The following is a 13418-nucleotide window of genomic DNA, read 5'->3' as shown; positions in this document are numbered from 1 at the left end:
CGTCACCGGGGCCAGAGTGGGGAGCGGCCATCACTGCCCCCATCCGCACTCAGTGTTCCTTCCCGCCCGCTCGGTTGCCGGAGCTCCGACAGGGGTGAGGTGTGCAGCAGTGTGGGCGTGTGTGGGTGCCTGGCGGCTGGTGCTGTCCACTGCTCAGGAATTGTCCCCCTGACCATTTTAGACACATGAAGGTCATGGACACTTTGTCCATCCACCAAGAGCAAAAGACACCCTGCAAGTGGTGGGGCGGCCGGGAGCCCAGACCATTTCCATGAGGGTTCCGCTGCAGACCTGTGTGTCCTGCCGAAGCCAGGAAAGAACCCCACTCGCGGTCTTCCCCACGCTCCCCCAGCTCCGCCCCTCTCCCAGCCCTTCCTCATCTGGTTTCCGACTCTGACTGTCATCAGTGTCCTCACGGAGGGAGAGGAGGCACGGAGTGGCTGGGAATCCTGCGCTCAGTGTCCAGCCGTGTCTGGCTGTGCGGGCTGCCTACCACCGGCCCCACCACGCACAGCAGACCGCCCTGGACACAAACTTCCGTCTTCCTTCTCTGTGTCCTCTGTGACACGCACAAAAGGCTGTGACTCGGTGAGTACTGTGATTTAACCTTTATTTCTGCTGATATTTTTTGCTCTGAACGAGGGTGAGCCATAGATGTGAGTGACAAATGCCCTCAGAAGCATTCATTGCTGGGACGAGACTCCCTCCAAACCAGGGCAAGCCTGGGAGCCCGAACTCCCCACCTCCAGGACTTTCTGTGGAACCAGGGAGATGGAGGCCGCTTCTAGGTCAAGGTCGTGCGTGGAAAGCCCCACCCTCCTGTGCCAGCTCCCTCCATCCCCATCCTGCTGGCAGCTTCGCCTCTCAACAGCACTCAGCCAAGTGCCCTGCTGGGGACATCTCCCGGGGCCCTCTCGCCACCCTGTTTGCCTTCAGCGGCCACAAAAGTCTAGTTCAGAGAGGAGAAATAGAAATCAGGTAAGCCTGCCGTTGGGCGTGCTTCCCACCACTGCCAGCAGGACAGGCCGAGGAGTACCACGGGCCCAGATGTGTCATCCAGTGAGGCGCACGCGGCCGGCACGGCACAGCACGCCAGGCCCAGGGCTGGCACAGGCCATGCACATCTGAGGCGGAAGGGGCGATGGAAGGGAGCCAAGCCCGAGCGTGCAATCCCGACCTGCACATGTTTTCCTCCAGGGATGGACACCAGGGCTGAGGGCAGCCGGCCCCGTGTGTGGCAGCCGGGGCAAAATCCTTCTCAGGGTGTCAGAGCCTTGGAAGCTGGGGCCAAGGTCATGACTCCATAGCCAGGAGGACCAGCTCTTGAGTCTATGGGCCCTGGAATGCATCAGCCCCAGTCTAGGCTTTCGGTAGCGCTGTCAGACACAGGGGCTCCAGGTAACTGGGGGCAGGGCATCCAGGTTGGAGGGGCTCTGGGACAGTGACCACTGACAGACCCAGAGGGAAGGACCCGAGCATCAGACAGGATGAACTTGGGTTATTGTCCCTTTAAAAACTCACACGGTTGCTTTTCTGTGCCCTCAGCAAACCGCAGCTCAGGCACCAGGAGCCACTGCCTCTCTCCAGCCCAGGGCACACTGGGAGGAGGCGGTGTGTGTGTGTGTGTGTGTGTGTGTGTGTGTGTGTGTCATGGCTCCCCTCTGCTTTGACCTGTCTTTGTGGGAGTTCCTGGGTCCTGTTTGCTGGGGCTCTCAGCACTGCTCTGCCTCCACGAAGCCCTCCTTCTCGTGGCCTGCAGGCTCCACCTCCGTGTAGGTGGAGTGGTTGGGGTGGTTGCGGAACTTCATGGCCGGCCAGTGGTGCGGTCTCCGCTGTGGGGGGTGCAGAGGCAGAGTCAGCGGGTCTGGCCTTCCCAGGGAAGACCCCACCCCCAGTGTAAGGCACCAAGACTCTCCCAGGGGCCACAGGGTGTTGGGAGCCGGGTGACATTCAGGGCCCCTCTCCCCAAAGGATTCCCTGCTGTGATCCCTGGATCACCGGGAAACCTGCTGGGAGCCAGAGTCTGAAGGGAGGACATTGTAGCCCCCACTGCGTGGTCTGCAGAACTCACAGCCAGAAGCTACAGCAGTAATCGGGCAGAGGCCTGAGACTGCGGAAGGCAAGGCAGTAGATCAGAAATGGCTGGAATGATCTGGAAGGCTCTGGAACTGCCAAGAGAACCTTCTAGGCAGCACAGGTCCTGTGTCATGGTCCAGGAGGGTGGTGTCCAGGACTTATTCAAATTCAGATTCCTAGGCCCCCCAGACCTGCTGCATCTGATCTCTGAGGCGTGTGGTGTCTGCAGCTTGCAGGAGATCCCTGGCTGCTAAAGATCTCAGAACGGCTGAGTGGGGTTCATTGTTTTGCAGGAGAAAGGGGATGGGGTGGATATTTGACACAGCAGTTAGGACACACTTGGGATGCCCACAGTCCATATTGGAGGGCCTGGGTTTGAGTCCTGGCTCTGCTTCCAATCCCAGCTTCCTGTTGGGCACATCCTGAGAAACAGCAGGTGACGGCTCAAGTGCTTGGGTTCCTGCCACCCACAAGGGAGACCTGGACTGAGTTCCAGGCTCCTGGCCTCAGCCTTAACCAGCCTGGAGCATCGCAGGCACTTGAGGGAGAGAACCAGTGAGTGGAAGGTCTTTCTATCTCTGTGTCTCCACCTTTCAAATAAATGAATGACAAATTTAAAAAGGAAAAGAAATCCAGTCATCTAAGCAGAGAGGCTGGGACCACCCAGGCTTCCAGGGAGAGAGGTCAGCTGGCTCCTGACCCCAACAGAGGAGACTGAGGTCCCGGAGGGGCTGTACCATGGTCAGGTGGGGAGGTTGGCGGCAGAGCCACTGAGCCTCATGGCCCAGGGTGACAGGGCTGAGCCGCACTCCCCGCGCTGCGCCTCACTGTGTCATCACACTTTGGGACACCCCAAAACTGCAGCGTCCCAGAGAATGCTCCCAGAGAGGACAGCCTCCATTCTTCCGGCTCGTCCCCTTTAACCCAGAACGCCCACCGGAGCAGACCAAAGAGGCAGAGGTCTTGGTCCCCTACAGCCTTGACTTCAGTTCAGAGCCCAGAACGTGGGCGTGAGAGGCCACGATTCCTTGGGGATGGACTGCCAGGCCCTCTCCCTCCCTCCCTCCCTCCCTCCCTCCCTCCCTCCCTCCCCCCCTCATCCCTCCCTCCCTTCCTCCTCCCTCCCTCCCTCCCTCCCTCCCTCCAACAGAGGGGTTGCACCCAAGAGCATGAGGGCTGAGGACGATGGACAGAAGGGGCTCTGGGGGCTGAGCCTGGGAGGAGCTGACGGCTCGGGTTTCTCGGGGCGTGCCGGAGGGGTGAGATGGGGAGTAGCAGGCTCAGGATGGGCCGGTGCAGGATTCTGCACTGACCTCGATGAAGAACAGGGCGGCATTGGAGGTAGGGTGACCGCTGATGTAAATCCCAGCCAGGATGATGGCCGCCACGAGAAGGACTGCCAGCGCCACGCCCACGGTGGTGCCCAGGGGCACCAGGGTGTCCTGTGACTTGGGGGACAGGTTGTTCTGGAGGCCTGAGGAGAGACCATGAGGGCAGGGAGCAGGGAAGAGCAGGCTAAAGAGTCAGGCTCCAACACAGCCCCAGGGGTGACGGCCGCTCAGGCCTGTGAGTCCCCTTGTCAAATCCAGGGCCGGGGAGGGGAGGCGGGCGTTGCAGGATGCATCAGGCGAGGGGCAGTGATGTTGGCTTGGTGCCTCTCAGGGGGTCCCCAATATCAGTTACAAGTTGCCCCGATGTCTAGGGAGGCTCCTAAGAGAAGAGCCCTGTGATACCCGGGCCTCCTAAGTGCTGTCAGAGAATTCACTAAGGGCAGCTAGTGGTTAAGAGCTGGAGATCTAGAAGCTGGGGGTGGCGCTGTGACGTGGTGGGTTAAGCTGCACTCCCAACACCAGCATCCCATATAAGCGCCGTCACGGGTTCAAGTCCTGGCTGCTCTGCTTCTGATCCAGCTCCCTGCCAATGCACCTGGGAAAGCAGTGGGAGATGGCTCAAGTATTTGGGCTCCTGCACCCATGTGGGAGACCTGGACGAAGCTCTGGGCTCCTGGCTTCGGCCTGGCCCAGATCTGGCTGTTGTCATTTGGAGAGCAAGCCAGGTGACCCAGCAGATAGAAGACATTCTCTCGTCTCTCTGCCTTTCAAATAAATAAATCAGTTTTTAAAAGATTTATTTATTTATTTATTTATTTGAAATTCAGAGTTACACAGAGAGGAGAGAGGAAGAGAAAGAGGTCTTCCATCCGCTGGTTCACTCCCCAACTGGCCACAACAGCCAGAGCTGCACCAATCCGAAGCCAGGAGTCAGAAGATTCTTCTGGGTCTCCCACGCGGGTGCAGGGGCCCAGGGACTTGGGCCATCCTCCACTGCTTTCCCAGGCCGTAGCAGAGCTGGATCGGAAGTGGAGCAGCTGGGACTTGAAATGGCGCTCATATGGGATGCCAGTGCTTCAGGCTGGGGCATTAACCCGCTGTGCCACAGTGCTGGCCCCAATAAATCTGAGTATGGGGGGCGGCGCTATGGCATAGTGCGTAAAGCTGCCGCCTGCAGCGCCAACACTTCGAGACCCGGCTGCTCCACTTCCTATCTAGCTCACTGCTAATTCGTCTGGGAGAGAAGCAGAAGATGGCCCAAGTCCTTAGGCCTCTGCACCCACATGGGAGACCCGGATGGAGCTCCAGGCTCCTGGCTTTCACCAGGCTTGTGGCTTCAACCTGACCCAACCCCAGCCATTGTGGCCATCTGGAGAGTGAACCAGCAGATGAAAGTTCTGTCTGTCTGTAACTCTATCTTTCAAATATATAAAACTATTTTTAAAGATTTATTTATTTTACTTGAAAATCAGAATTGCATAGAGAGAGAAGGAGAGAGAGAGAGAGAGAGAAAGAGAGAGAGAGAGGGAAAGTCTTCCAGCCACTGGTTCACTCCCCAATTGGCTGCAATGGCTGGAGCTGTGCTGATCTGAAGCGGGGATCCAGGAGCTTTTTCCAGGTCTCCCATGCAGGTGCAGGGGCCCAAGGACTTGGCCATCTTCCACTGCTTTCCCAGGCCATAGCAGAGAGCTGGATTGGAAGTAGAGCAGCTGGGATTTGAACTGGCACCCATATGGGATGCCAGCACTGCAGGTGGCAGCTTTACCTGATACACCACAGTGCCAGCCCCAAATAAAATATTTTTTTAAAAAATGAAATCTGGGCCGGTGCCACAGCTCAATAGGCTAATCCTCCGCCTGCAGTGCCAGCACCCCAGGTTCTAGTCCCGGTCGGGGCACCGGATTCTGTCCCAGCTGCTCTTCTTCCACTCCAGCTCTCTGCTGTGGCCTGGGAGTGCAGTGGAGGATGGCCCAAGTGCTTGGGCCCTGCACCTGCATGGGAGACCAGGAGAAACACTCAGCTCCTGGCTTTGGATCAGCACAGTGCACTGGCCACAGCGTGCTAGCTGCAGTGGCCATTGGGGGGTGAACCAATGGAAAAAGGAAGACCTTTCTCTCTGTCTCTCCCTCTCACTGTCCACTCTGCCTGTCAAAAAAAAAATGAAATCTGGGGGGCTGGCACTGTGGTGTAGCGGGTAAATCCGCCACCTGCAGTGCTGGCATCCCATGTGGGCGTGGGTTTATGTCCCAGCTGCTCTACTTCTGATCCAGCTCTCCGCTATGCCCTGGGAAAGCAGTGGAAGATGGCCCAAGGCCTTGGGCCCCTGCACTCATGTGGAAGACCTGGAGGAAGCTCCTGGCTCCTGCCTTTGGATTGGTGGAGCTCCGGCCATTGTGGCCAATTGGGGAGTGAACCAGCAGATGGAAGATCGATCTCTCTCTCTCTCTCTCTCTGCCTCTCTGTAACTCTGACTTTCAAATAACTAAATAAATCTTTTAAAAAAATGGAATCTGGAACCTGGCACTTGGGTTCTCATTGCCACTCTCCCACTCACTAGCTGTATAACTTGGGTAATGTATTTAACCTCCCGGTGTCTGTGACCACTGCTATAGACCAAGAACAGCAATAGCCACCATGTGGTGGGGGGGTCACTGTGAAGGTTAAACAAGGTCATTCACGTTCGGCACCAAGGGCCAAGCACAGCATCTCGGAGGACCTCAGTAGTTGTTGGCCAGTATGGAAGCAAATGCCCAGGATTTTCCTTGTCGCTGTCCACCACCAGATTATACTTCCTGGAGGGCAGGGACACTGTCTTATTCATCTCAGCTCTTAGAATAAGTGGAGCATGGGGCCAGCGCTGTGGGGCAGCAGGTTAAAGCCCCGGTCTGCAGCATCGGCATCCCATATGGGTGCTGGTTTGAGTCCCTGCTGCTCCTCTTCCAATCCAGCTCTCTGCTGTGGCCTGGGAAAGCACTAGAAGGTGATCCAAGTGCTTGGGCCCCTGCACCTGTGTGGGAGACCAGGAAGAAGCTCCTGGCTCCTGGCTTTGGATTGGTGCAGCTCCGGCCATTGCAGCCATCTGGGGAGTGGACAAGCAGATGGAAGACCTCTCTCTCTCTCTCTCTCTCTCTCTCTCTCTGTGTGTGTGTGTGTGTGTGTCTCTACCCCCCTCTGACTTTTTTTTTAATATTATTTATTTATTTATTTGAAAGTCAGAGTTACAGAGAGTGAGAAGGGGAGAGAGAGAGAAAGAGAGAGAGAGAGAGAGAGGTCTTCCATCTGCTGGTTCACTCCCCAGTTGGCCTCAATGGCTGGAGCTGTGCCAATCTGAAGCCAGGAGCCAGGAGATTCTTCCGGGTCTCCCATGTGGGTGCAGGAGCCCAAGGACTTGGGCCATCCTGTACTGCTTTCCCAGGCCCCGGCAGAGAGCTGGATTGGAAGTGGAGCAGCCAGGGACGTGAACCGGCACCCATATGGGATGCCGGCACTGCAGGTGGCAGCTTTACTGTTACACCACAGTGTCGGCCCCCTTCTCTGTAACTTTCAAATAAATAAAATAAATCTTTTCTAAAAGAAGAAGAGGAGGAGGAGGAAGAAATGGACTGGTACAAGGTCTCCAGGACGAACTCTGTCCTGTGTGAGTTTAGAAAGCGGCAGGCACTCAGCACCTCCCTCCCAGAGCAGGAGAGCGAGGGCTGTGCACGGACAGTAGGGCTGGAAGTGCTCCCAGCCCCCCCCCCCCAGGTGAGGAAATGGAAATGCAGAGAGGGTAAGTGATTCACCCAAGGACTCGCAGCTCCAGGGACAGCTGCCGGGAAGCCGGGCTCCCTGCCCTGACCCAGGCTGGCTATTTGCTTCCTCACCCCACCCTGAAGGGCCGTGGGGATAGGGAGGCAGCAATCGGAAGTGAGCGTGTGGGAGGCAACAGAGGGCGGGATGTCCCCCCTGTTCAAAATCAGTGTCCTCACACCTTTTTCTCTGTGAGCAGAGAAAGCCCAGGAAAGAAATATTCCCAGATTTCGGCGCGCGGCCCATGCCTCAACCTGCCAACAGGGGGCGCAGCTGAGCGACAGGCCCCAACCTAGACCCCACATCAGACCTGGCTGCCAATCAGCACGCAGACAGCCAGGGATTCAGCTGCTGAGCGCGGATGGAGAGCCAGGGGCCTGGGGCCCAGCCAGCACGCAGCGTCCACACAGACCCAAAGAGCCATGGCTGCAGCTTGGTAAGAAATGCAGTCACACTGTGCAGTGTTAATAACCGCTCCTCTCGCAGGCACCCCAGGTAGCATGCAGCCCCGGAGCCAGCACGTTTCCATTCCCACTCTCAGGGTGTCTGCAGCAAGGGCTCGGCCAGGGGAGACGGCCACTCGCCATCCGGGTAATCCCGGGGCGGTGGGGTGGGTGTGTGTGTGTGTGTGTGTGTGTGTGCTGGGCCAATCCCACATTCTGGCACCTTCTGTTTTGGACAATTTCTATGTATTCTCTGCTAACCCAAGCTGGGACCCGAAGGGAACTTGATGTGAACAGAGTGATGGCCACAAGCCCCACCAGCCATCGGCTCAGCCCTTCCTCTTCCTCCCACACCTTTCACGGCAGCCAATGTGGATGGGCAGAGGGGCTGGGAAGGGGCCTGTGCCCACCAGGCAGGAGGTCTGGCACGCTCAGGCTGTGTCCCTCCTTCCTCTCCATCACAAAGAAAGGCCCACCAGCTGCGGCGCCCTCTGGTGGCAGGAGAGTGTCCCCAGAGGCAGCAGGTCTGCACTCACCGTCTCCTGCTGCGTAGGGATTCAGCTTGGTGTCATCTTCAAAGAGAAAGGACGGAGGGGCGAGTTAGTGGGGTCCGCGGCAGCATCTTAACCCCTGCACAGAAGCCTGCATCCTATATCAGGGCTCCTGGGCTTGAGTCCGGTTCTGTTTCCTACTTCAGCCTCCCGTCAGTGTGCACCCTGGGCGGCAGCAGACTGGCTCCTGTCTCTGAGCCCCAGCCCCTCACCTGTCTCGCAGACCACGGCAGCGAGGGGCAGGTAGGGCCTGGGCAGTCTCTCCCCAGGGCTCGCCCACTCTCACCCAGGCTCAGGCCTTACCTTCTGGAGTGAGGCTGTCCACAGACAGGGAGGAGGTGGTGGTGAGGTCTCCGTCCAAGGGGCCAGAGGAGCCAGCGGGGGAAGCCGAGTAGTGATCCTCATCCTGGAAGTCCTCGCATGTCCTGCCCTCGGCCTGCAAGAGAGGCCCGGGATGCTTCCTGAACCAGTGCAGTCCCTGCACGTGTTCGACCGACCTCCCGCTTCAGCCTGGAAGCCTCCTGGCTGGCAGGGCCGCTGACCAATGGGCTGCTTCAAACCCTGCCTGGAGGAGGGAGCTGAGGCACTGGTGACCAATAAACAGAGCAGCTCTGGACCTTCATCGACAGCCAATGGGCAGATGCTAGCCAGCAAAAGCCAGCTCACGGGGTGAGCAAAGCAGGCTGGGGTGAGTATGTGGGAAAGGCGGGAAAAGCCTGGGAGGTTTGCGGTCAAACACCGGGCCTGGCCCAGTCCAGCAGTGAGATGCCGGCCAAGTCGTTCAACTATTCTGAGCCTCAGTTTCCCCTCTGATGAAAGGGGACAGAGGGTTCCGCTTCTGGGGTCATGTTAAACAAGAGTGAGTGTAGGGCCGCCCACAGCAAGGAGCTTGGCACATGCGCACTGGCATAGCAAGAAAAGACCCAGAGGAAGGCAGGGAAAACGTAGCCATGGATGAATGGAAGTGGCTATGCCGCCATAAGGGGTGAGCACTGGATGTACCCCACCCAGAATCCCAGCGCTGGGTGTTCTGGAAAATTCTAGCAGTGAGAAGGACCTTACGTGGGAGTCTAAATGGCAGGTGCCACCTCACTTCCAGGATGATTGTTTCCTGGAAAGCCAGAGGGCTGGAGCCTGGGCAGGTGCATCCTCACTGTCACAGAGGGCTAAGGGCAGCTTGAGGAGAGGGGCCGCTGGCAGCCCGCCTGGCCCTGCTCCAGCCTCTCACCTCCTGGGCACAGCCGTAGGCCAGCCACTCCTGGCGGTAGCGGTCAAAGCCACTGGAGCATCTGCGGGGACCAAAAGATCAGAGGTGTGAGGGGACAGACAGAAGCCGCCCCCTTCCTTCCCCTGCTCTGTAAGGAGAGGGGCTGAGCTGCTGGCGGCAGGGTGTCCACGGGCAGGTGTCCTGGGCACTGAGCAGCCGTGGGACCAGCAGTCAGACCTTCCTGCCCCTCTCCTCCTTCCCCAGCAGGAGTGGATGGTGTCTGGGGCTTCCTTGCCCTCCTGAGCCCACTCCCCAGCCCGAGGCCACTGCCTAGAGGTGTGCACAGGACACTGGCTGCACTGCCTCACCTGTGAGGCCAGTACAGCCCCCTGCCTGTGTGTTGAGTCAGCAGGGAACCACGCTGTGGTCCCAGCGGGAAGAAGCCCAGCTCGCTCACACGGCTGGCTCCCTCCCTTGTAGTTGCTGGGGGGGTGGGGTGCGAACTTGTGAGGGAGGGGCTTGGTCGAGGTGGGTGTCCACAATCTCAGCTACCTGTCCCTGTGCAATGGCTGAAGGGTGGAGACCAGGGTCCCCCCAGGGTCTGGCAGGGACCAGGCTGACCAGGGTCTCCAGATTGGGTGGTGGTGGGGATGCTGAGCAGCTCAGTGGGGCTGGAAGACACCACGCGCTTCCCCAGGGAAGAGGTGGCGTGGGGATGAAGAGAGGGTGTTCTCTGCTCCTCACTGGCGCCAGGGGTCTCGGCCCAGCCCCCTGCGAGCTCAGGGACGAGGGTGCGGGAAGAACGACGTGGAGCCACACAGGCTGAAGCAGTGCTGAGTTAGCCCGGCACCGCCACGCCTGCCCGGGGCTGAGCTCCCGGGGGACTGCCTGCCAGGCCTTCCCCCTGAAGGTGCCTCCAGGGGCGCCTGTGGCTGCTGCGGTGGCCAAAGGCACCCAGCCACACGCATCTCCTCGGCCGTGACTTTGGGGGATGGCGACGGCGACTGCTGGAGCTGAGAACTCCCGTTTCTCACAGATCAGGTGGATCCTTTCACGGACAGAGCTTTGCTGTAGATTTAAGCAGCTCATCCTAAGCCCTGATTCAAACAAGGGCGTGAGAAATGACCGCTTAACTAAGCGTCTCCCGAATGCCAGCTGCACTGCCCCAGGCCACCTCCTGGGACCCTCACCACGACCCTACTTTCTGGAGCTGATGCTGGGTTGAGGTTGCCCTGGGACTCCAGGCTGGGTCTGAGGGGTGCAGTGTTAGATGACTGACCGGAAGACGCGTGTCCAAATCAGCCCCAGCCCCAGCAGGGAGGGGGAGCCCTCGGAGGGCTGGGGTGGGGGCAGGGCGGGGAGGGGCGGGGAGCAGGGAGCCAAGGATTGAAAGCAGCTGTGGGCCAGCGCTGCGGCTCACTAGGCTAATCCTCCACCTGCGGCGCCCTGGGTTCTAGTCTCGGTTGGGGTGCTGGTTCTGTCCCGGCTGCTCCTCTTCCAGTCCAGCTCTCTGCTGTGGCCCGGAAAGGCAGTGGAGGATGGCCCAAGTGCTTGGGCCATGCACCCACATGGGAGACCAGGAGAAGCATCTGGCTCCGGATCAGTGCAGTGCCGGCCGTTGCGGCCAATAGGGGAGTGAACCAATGGAAGGAAAACCTTTCTCTCTGTCTCTCTCTCTCTCACTGTCTAACTCTGCCTGTCAAATAAATAAATAAATAAATAGCAGCTGTGGGTGGAAGCGACCACATCAGCCAACCCCACAGACCCGGCCTTGCTCTCTATTTTTTAAAAATTTTTATTTATTTTATTTGGAAGGCAGGGAGAGAGAGAGAGAGAGAGAGAGAGATCTTCCATTTGCCAGGTCACTTCAACAGCTGGGGCTGGGTCAGGCTGAAGCCAGGAGCCTGGAACTCCATCCAGGTCTCCCATGCGGGTGGCAGGGACCCGAGGACTTGAGACATCACTGCTGTCTTCCAGGGTGTGCGTCAACAGTAAGTTTGAATCTGAAGTGGAGCTAGAACTTGAACCCAGGCTCTCTGACGTGGGGTGCTGTGTCCCCCACCCCCAGCTTACCCACGTGCCAAATGCCTGCCCCGCCCCTTGCTTTGAGGGACCTGGTTTTAGCTCTCAATTGGAGCTGAGACCCTGGAGAGCTGGCAAGGAGGGGCCCTGGGCCAGGCCTCCAGCGGTGGCCCCTCTGACGGTGCGTCTGCACTGTGGTTGGCCACGGCTGACGTAACCACAGCAAAGGCACAGGCCCCGCCTCCCCAGCCCTGACCAAGTCACGTGGTCTCTGAGCCCGGCGAGCGCAGTACACGGGCATCACGTGGCTTTGCACTTTTTGCTTTCCCCTGACCCATTCTGCAGTTTGCCGTGGCTCAGCTCCGCTGGGGCCTGAGTCAGGCAGTGGCAGCCGGCCCCAGGATCCCAGGGCTCCTAGCTCATCCTGGTTACCTCCTGTCGCTAAGGCCCAGGTCCCACATTTGAAAGTGCACGTGATGGACAGCTCCAGAAACCAGGTCCCGGGGACCTGGGTGCCGGAGGGTCATGTTCAGCGGGTTGAGGTGGGCACCAGGGATCTGCATTTAACAAGCCCCCTACAGGTGACTTTGTGCCTTTCACACGAAGATCCCTGAGAGCTCTGTAGAAATGCTGTGTGCTATTGGAGGGGTTTAAGTAAAGGTGCATTGGGGGCCGACATTGTGGCACAGCAGGTTAAAGCCCCGGCCTGCAGTGCCAGCATCCCTTATGGGTGCCAGTTCGAGTCCCAGCTGCTCCATCTCCAGTCCAGCTCTCTGCTATGACCTGGGGAAGCAGTAAAAGATGGTCCAAGTCCTTGGGTTCTTGTGCCAGTGTGGGAAACCTGGAAGGAGCTCCTGGCTCCTGGCTTCAGATCAGCTCAGCTCTGGCCATTGTGACCATATGGGGAGTGAACCAGCAGATAGAAGACCTCTCTCTCTCTGTCTCTACCTCTTTCTGTAACTCTGTGTCTCATATATTAAAAAAAATCTTTAAGGGAAAATATCTCATTTTAAAAAAATAATGGTGCATTCCTTAGTCACATCTCCCTCAGTGACATAGCCTCAGCCCATTCCGCAGGGCAAACAAACTGAGGCTCAGGAGAGTGAACAAAGGCCCAGCTGGTGGAAGAGCACCTAGAAGGCCTGCCGAGCGCCCGCCCCTCTCCTCCAAGCCCTGTGCGGGGCGGGCTGCCTGTCAGGACGAGAGCTATTTCTGCCCCAGATGTTGGCAAGGAGCAAAGGGAACGCTGACGGGTGCACGACAGCTGCCTGGGAGCTCAGAGACTGTCATTTTGCAATTTGCAGGATCACCTTAAGGGCTCTGGTAATTCCTAAGGTTTTCCACTCTCATGAGAACACTGGTCCCCAAAGCAATCGTTTTATTTGCTCCCCTCCCGCCATTTATTTATCTTGGACAGAGGAACAGAGCTTGGAGCAGGAGCCCAGTCTGTGAGGAAATGATTCAAAGCAAGGAGTGGAAGAGCAGTTGCATTTAAGAACTTTATCCTTGAAATCAAATCTCACTCAGAGTTTCCAAAACCGGGCCAAGACAGCTGAGAGTGCCCCGCCCCCCACCCCGGCCCCAACTTGCACCATGCCTGCAGCGCCCACGCCTGGTTTCCAGGAAACACTGCCTCAGCCCAAGAAAGACCTCAAGGTGCTGTTCGGGGGCCACTCCGTCCTTAAGCTGGCAGTTGTCACGCTTGTTGGCAGACGGGCACCATGGTAAAATGCAGATTCCTGGGCTCTCTCCCTGAGAGCTTGATACAGAGGGGCTGGGGTGGATCTGCCCGCTGACCAGAGGTTCTCAGGGACTCCGGGACTCCGAGTAGCGCTGGCTCCAATAAACCCTGCCCTCCCCAGGTGTGAGGAGGGAGCTGCAACAGCTGGAACCGCTGCATGGTCTTTCCATCACCAAGGCCACGCCCTGCCACACCGACACCTCGACCAGGCACAAGCCTCAGGGAGAAGCTCTCCTCCGCGCCCTTCTCGCCCCAAGG

General features: G+C 58.4%; 1 protein-coding gene across 2 annotated transcripts in view; it reads right to left on the bottom strand.

Annotated features, from left to right (window-relative positions):
- Positions 1-593: 593 nt before the first annotated feature.
- Positions 594-13418, bottom strand: part of PLXDC1 (plexin domain containing 1) — a 44469-nt gene continuing 31644 nt past the window's right edge. For both annotated transcript variants that reach the window (XM_070060762.1, XM_008271394.4), the window contains exons 10-14: positions 9419-9479; positions 8494-8626; positions 8176-8211; positions 3390-3550; positions 594-1832 (exon numbers count right to left, since the gene is read on the bottom strand). In XM_070060762.1, coding sequence (XP_069916863.1) covers positions 1713-1832; positions 3390-3550; positions 8176-8211; positions 8494-8626; positions 9419-9479 — 511 coding nt within the window. In that variant the 3' untranslated portion in view covers positions 594-1712. The remainder of the gene's footprint in view (positions 1833-3389; positions 3551-8175; positions 8212-8493; positions 8627-9418; positions 9480-13418) is intronic.

The sequence above is a fragment of the Oryctolagus cuniculus genome, chromosome 17 (genome assembly GCF_964237555.1).
Source record: "Oryctolagus cuniculus chromosome 17, mOryCun1.1, whole genome shotgun sequence".
NCBI lineage: Eukaryota > Metazoa > Chordata > Mammalia > Lagomorpha > Leporidae > Oryctolagus > Oryctolagus cuniculus.
The sequence above is the reverse complement of the archived record's forward strand: the minus strand, read 5'-3'. Positions and strand labels throughout refer to the sequence as shown.